This window comes from Sardina pilchardus, chromosome 2 (genome assembly GCF_963854185.1).
Source record: "Sardina pilchardus chromosome 2, fSarPil1.1, whole genome shotgun sequence".
Taxonomy (NCBI): Eukaryota; Metazoa; Chordata; class Actinopteri; order Clupeiformes; family Clupeidae; genus Sardina; species Sardina pilchardus.
The window spans coordinates 19,774,387-19,780,617 of NC_084995.1; the positions used below are offsets into that span (position 1 = coordinate 19,774,387).

At 39.4% G+C, this 6,231-nt stretch overlaps 1 protein-coding gene and 1 long non-coding RNA gene across 2 annotated transcripts; both read left to right on the forward strand.

The window, feature by feature from the left end:
- Window positions 1-2,525: 2,525 nt before the first annotated feature.
- Window positions 2,526-3,386, forward strand: LOC134101270 (uncharacterized). The gene is made up of 4 exons (XR_009941365.1): window positions 2,526-2,592; window positions 2,706-2,783; window positions 2,879-2,917; window positions 3,376-3,386. It is a non-coding gene; the product is annotated as an uncharacterized LOC134101270 (long non-coding RNA).
- Window positions 3,387-5,032: 1,646 nt separating this feature from the next.
- On the forward strand, window positions 5,033-5,959 carry si:dkey-22i16.7 (uncharacterized). Its single transcript, XM_062554882.1, has 4 exons — window positions 5,033-5,073; window positions 5,193-5,270; window positions 5,361-5,405; window positions 5,679-5,959. The coding sequence occupies exons 2-4, from the start codon at window positions 5,208-5,210 to the stop codon at window positions 5,832-5,834; spliced, it is 264 nt and encodes an 87-aa protein (XP_062410866.1). The 5' UTR covers window positions 5,033-5,073; window positions 5,193-5,207; the 3' UTR covers window positions 5,835-5,959.
- Window positions 5,960-6,231: the final 272 nt, after the last annotated feature.

The following is a 6,231-nucleotide window of genomic DNA, read 5'->3' on the forward strand; positions in this document are numbered from 1 at the left end:
GTATGTTCGGTTTTCTTTTGGTTATACGGTGGTGTGTTTGCTCACCCCTACCATTTTTAAACAAAGAAGATAATGAAAATATACAGTATATCATTGTTTATACTACTACCTCTGCCTGCATCCATTTAGTGGCCCTGCATGTCACACTTAGATCAAAACCAACTTATTGCTTGTTAGGAAGTAAAAATTACTTCTTGAATATCTTCTTGAAGAAACTGGTCAATACAAACATTCATTTTTTTTCAAGGTGGATTGTCATGACAATTGCAAACACATCTATTTTTGGATATATTTGGCAAGCCTGACACCTTGAATGACTCAGGCAAACTGATACTGTGTCTCTCAGGACCCTGAGAAACAAAACATGCATCATGCAAATGATGTCATGTGGTTAACAGTGTCACAGATCATGGCCAAATCCTCCAAATCTGCCATTTCAACATTTTCCTCATTTTTTAACAAAAATAATGATTATTATTCTAGTTTTTAGTTCTTCAACGTGATTGGCTACATTTAGACATGAATGTCCTTTAAAAGGACCCCTTGGTGAAACTTTTCACTAAACCAGTTTCTCAGTGTGAGCAGAATCAGCTTCTCTGAATTGTATCTCCAAGTAAGTTCAATACTCTTTGTTGATACACTATCTAAAATGTTGTCACATATACTTTGCTGTTTTAACTCTATTGTATTTTTAATACAGGCATCAGAAGAAAAGATGAAAGTAGCCATCATAGCTGTGTGCCTCCTTGGCCTCCTTTGCCTCTCCTATGCAGCTCCTGTAAGTAACTAGTGAAGCTATTAAACTGGTGAATTGACCATGCAGAACTTATGAAAAGACTAAAGTGTGTTCATGTGTTTGTGTCCAGGATGGCGATGAGCTTGACCGAGAGAAGCGCTCTTCCAGTGGAGAGGTTTGTTTCCACCCTTTGTCACACCAAAAATGTAGAATATTCATAATACTGTAGGTCTAAGATCTATGGTCTTGGATATTTTTCAATGAAGATCTCAATGCTAAAATGATAATCAGTGTCTGGTTGAATAGTTGAGAGACGCTGAGGATGGCTGTTTGCCGAAATGCGTCCGTCTTGCACATGCTGTCAGGATAAATAAAAGCACAAGAATATATTTGAGAGTGTGTTTATCTTTCTTTAAACTGGTTGAATAGCAACACAAAGCAGGCAATGAGTAAAGGTCAGTTATGCTATTAGGTGACTTCCTTGGGTTCCAGTCAGTAGGGAAGTTGCAATAGTGTAGGCTATTTGAAATGTAATGTTGAGCGTTTCTCATATTTTCAGAACAGGGGCTTTGGCTTTGGCCCATTTCCGTACCCCTTCCCACCATTCCAGAACCAGAACAATAACCTGCAGCCTTTACTGCTCCTGCTGCTGACACAGTTGATCACCCCGGCGCCTGCTGCTGCTGCTGCAGCGGGCTAAGTAACAGGACCTGCATGCTGCCAGGGATGGAAGAACCTCTCACCCAACAGCAGGGCTTACTCTGCATTTATATTTGGCTGTCACGTTACTGAAGACACTGGCTCAATGTTTCCATGTTTCTTCTAATAAAGATCATTAATGCTTATCATTCTTGTCATGTTTAATTTATACGCTCCACCAAGTCATATAACAAAACATACTTGTCATGCTTTTTAAAAAAAATAATTGCTAATATCTGGACCATTGGAAAAACTCATTCAAGACCATCTGGAGCTTGCTGATCAGTGTGTTAACTTGTGGATATGTGTCCAACACAGAGCAGAGGTGTTTTTGACACTACTGTACATCAAAACAGTCTAAACTCTCCATACATATCAGTCACCTTCTCAGACCAACTTGTTGCTTATCAACAATTTACCAAAGACAAGTTACTTCTTGAATACAAGATATTGCTCAATTACAGACTTAAAACACAGGCAATTATGCTTAATGCAGATCTTGTTACAGATATTAGTTGTGTATTAAGTATTAACATGCATTCCCTAAGCTACAGTAAAATGTTAACACATACTGTATATGTTTGCCGATATATTATATGATATGTGGATCTACTGTATCTACCCATCTACCTATCAATTGTCTTCAGATTTGTTAATTGTATTGAATTACATGAAGAAAGCAGCAAATAGGCAATTTTATTTTCATTTCAGGTGGATTGTCATGACTTCTGTAAACACACCTATTTGTGGATATGTGGCCAACCTTAAGTGTGCTGCTGACACCTTGAATGACTCAGAATGTAACATTTACACAATTCTTGCTACAGTGTGGTAACTCCAACCCGTAACTCATCGGGCAAAGACTGACAGGCAGACAAATAGATGGTCTTTAAGGACACTGAAAAACATGCAAAACATGCATCATTCATATGATGCAAATGTGGTTAACAGTTTCATAAATCATGGTCGAAACCTCCAAATCTGCCATTTCAACATTTTTCCTCATTGATCCCAGATTTCTAGATCATTGTTCTAGTGTCCACGTGATTGGCTACATGTATACAGATATTTCCTTTAAAAACACTCCTTCGTAAAATGTTTCACTAAACCAGTTTCTCAGTGTGAGCTGAATCTGCTTCTCTGACTTGTATCTCCAGGTAAGTTCAATACTCTTTATTGAATCATGCTCTATCTGGAAAGTGTTCATTTATAAGTGAATACTGTATGCGCTTTGCTGTTTTTGTGGGGTAAAACTGTACTTTTGATACAGGCATCAGAAGAAAAGATGAAAGTAGCCATCATAGCTGTGTGCCTCCTTGGCCTCCTTTGCCTGTCGTTTGCAGCTCCTGTAAGTAACTAGTGAAGCCATTAAACTGGTGAATTGACCATGCAGAATTTATTAAAAAAAAAGACTAACGTGTATGTTCATGTGTTTGTGTCCAGTATGGCGATGAGCTTGCCCGAGAGAAACGCAGTGGAGAGGTTTGTATCCACCCTGCGTCACACCAAAACAACTCTCAAAATTAGATATTCTGTCATTTGTTGTTTAACATAGTTTCCCACATATTTTTTTAGCATAGAGGCACTTGAAGAATAGTAAATAATGCTAGGCAACCACAGGGTGATGATTTTGCCTGCAACCAAATGTAAACAACAAAGAGTGAATTTGTATGATTTTTTGTCAGCTGTAGCCTGTAGAATACCCAAGTTTCATCACATTTCATTGCAGCCTACAGTTGTTCATTACATATTGAGCATTGAGTTACTAGAAGGCAGAGATTTCTTTGTCCTGTGCAAATTTTAGACATCATGCAGTAAAATTACTTTACCCCACGTCTCCACGTAAATCTAACCAGTCTGAATAGGCCTAAAGAGAGAGGTCAGAAGAAGTACCAATAGTGCGCTTGGGATGTAACAATGAGTGTTTCTCATATTTGCAGAACTTTCGCTTCTTTCGCTTTGGCTACTATCCATACTATCAGAACCAGAACAGTCTTCTGCAGTCTGTGTTACCCCTGCTGCTAGTACGGTTGATTAACAACAATAACGCTGGCTAAGTAACAGGACGCGCATTCTGCCAGGGATGGAAGACAACCTCTCACCCAGAAGCACGGCTAACTCTGCATTTCACATCATTGAAGACACAGTTTCCATGTTTCCATTTTTGTCTTAATAAAGATCATTAATACTTATGTTTTTTGTCATGTTCCATTTACAGTATATGCTCCATCAGAATATTATGGTTTTTTTTTTAACTAATTGCTAACATGTAGACCATTGGAACGTCTCATGCAAGATAATCTGGAGTTTGCTAATCACTATGCTAATTTGTGGATATGTGTGCAACTGACAGCCAGGCAGATACAGCAAAGTGTCTCGCAGGACATTGAGAGACATGCAAAACGTGTGTGAATGTGTGTGAACTTAGGTGACTTGCAAAAGGCTGTAAGTCTCTCAAAACATTTAAAGCATGCAGCAAAGGCAAATTTTGCCCTCAAACAATACATCCTCATCAAATCCTCCACCTGTGCACTGCTTTGTGCACTGGTGCACAGTCATGTTGGAACAGGAGGTGGCCACTCCTAAGTTGGGTGCATGGAATTGTCCAAAATCTCTTGGTTAATGCTGAAGAATTCAGAGTTCCTTTCACTGGAACTAAGGGGTCAAGTGCAGTTTGGGGCTGGTCCCTTCCTGTTCCAACATGACTGTGTATCAGTGTGCAAAGTAGGTTCATAATTGACTGGCCTGCCCAGAGTCCTGACCTCAACCCAATAGAACACCTTTGGGATGAATTAGAGTGGAGACTGAGAGCCTGTCTCCTCATCCAACATCAGTGTATGACCTCACAAATATGCTTCTGGAATAATGGTCAAAAAGTCTCATGAACACACTCCTAAACCTTGTGGAAAGCCAGAGTTGAAGCTGTTATACCGGCAAAGAGTGGGCCAACATCATATTAAACCCTATGTATTATGGGATGTCACTTATAAGTTTATATGCGAGTCAAGACAGGTGACCCAATACTTTTGGCAATACAGTAGTGTATTTTGTGTATGCATGTATGTCTGTATGTACTGTACATATGGTGTGTGGATCTACAGTACTTATCTACTTATCAATTGTGTCTTCAAATGTGTGAAATGTATTTTATTAAGCATCAATTGAAGCCGATGTCTTTTTTTCATTTGAGGTGGATTGTCATGTTTATCGCAAACACATCTATTTTTGGATGTGGAAAATCTTTCATAAGTTTACAGCTGACACCTTGAATGACTCAATGTTACATTTACACAGTTCTTGCTACAGTGCAGTTACTCATCTGGCATATACTGACAGGCAGACAGATAAAGTGTCACTCAGGGCCCTGAGAAACATGCAAAACATGCATCATGCACATGATGTAATGTGGTTAACAGTTTCAGAAATCATAGTTAAATCCTCCAAATCTGTACACTAAACATTTTCCTCATTTGTTAACAAAAATAAGATTATTCCTCTAATTCTAGTTATTCAACGTGATTGGCTACAGAGGATGTTTAAAGGACAGAAATGTCCTTTAAAAAGACCCCTTGGTGAAATTTTTCACTAAACCAGTTGCCATTGTGAGCTGAATCTGCTTCTCTGAATTGTATCTCCAGGTAAGTTCAATACACTTTATTGAATCATGCTCTATCTGGAAAGTGTTCATTTATAAGTGAATACTGTATGCGCTTTGCTGTTTTTGTGTGGATAAAGGTCTATTGTACTTTTGATACAGGAGTCAGAAGAAAATATGAAAGTAGCCATCATAGCTGTGTGCCTCCTTGGCCTCCTTTGCCTCTCCTATGCAGCTCCTGTAAGTAACTAGTGAAGCCATTAAACTGGTGAATTAACCATGCAGGTCTTATAAAAAGACTAAAGTGTATGTTCATGTGTTTGTGTCCAGCATGGTGACGAGCTTGACCGAGAGAAGCGCTCGTCCAGCGGAGAGGTTTGTTTACTTCGTCCATCAAACCACAACACAATGTAAACTATTGTAGGTCTAAGATCCATGGTCTCAGACGTCTCAGACGTCTCGCACATTTTTCAGTGAAGATATCATTGCTAAAATAAGAATCCATATCTGGTTGAATAGCAACACCAGTGAAATAGTCAATGAGAGAAGGTCAGTTATGCTGTTAGCTGACTTCCTTGGATGTCAGTTCGTAGAGAAGTTGCAGTAGTGCATTTGAGATGTAATGATGAGTGTTTCTCATGTTTTCAGAACAACGGGGGCTTTGGCTTTGGCCCATATCCATACCCCTTCTTCCCACCATTCCAGGACCAGAACAATCAGCTGGAGCCTTTACTGTTCTTCCTGCTGGGACGGCTCCTGACCCCGGCTCCTGCTGCTGCTGCTGCTGCTGGTGGAGGAGGCTAAGTAACAGGACCTGCATGCTGCCAGGGATACAAGGCAACCTCTCATCCAGCAGCAGCGCTAACTAACTGCATTTCTATTTGTCTGTCACATCACTGAAGACACTATTTCCATATCCGTTTACATTTCTCTTTTAATAAAGAACTTAAATACTTGTATTTCTTGTCATGTGCCATTTGTATGCTCTATCATATTACAACAATATGATTTGTTTAACTGTAAACTAATTGCTAATATGTAGATTGGAAAATCTCATTCAAGACCTTCTGGAGCTTGCTGATCACTATGCTACCTGTATCTTGTGGATATGTGTGCAACACATATGGGCATATACTGACAGGCAGAGACACATACATTGTCTTTTAGTTACAGTAGGACACAGAGACATGCAAAACATGTG

Excerpts from the sequence above, each read along its gene's own strand:
- si:dkey-22i16.7 (XM_062554882.1), top strand. The coding sequence starts at position 5,208 with ATGAAAGTAGCCATCATAGCTGTGTGCCTCCTTGGCCTCCTTTGCCTC. Across the intron at positions 5,271-5,360 it reads GCCTCTCCTATGCAGCTCCT|CATGGTGACGAGCTTGACCG; the intron begins GTAAGTAACTAG and ends GTTTGTGTCCAG. Across the intron at positions 5,406-5,678 it reads AGCGCTCGTCCAGCGGAGAG|AACAACGGGGGCTTTGGCTT; the intron begins GTTTGTTTACTT and ends TCATGTTTTCAG.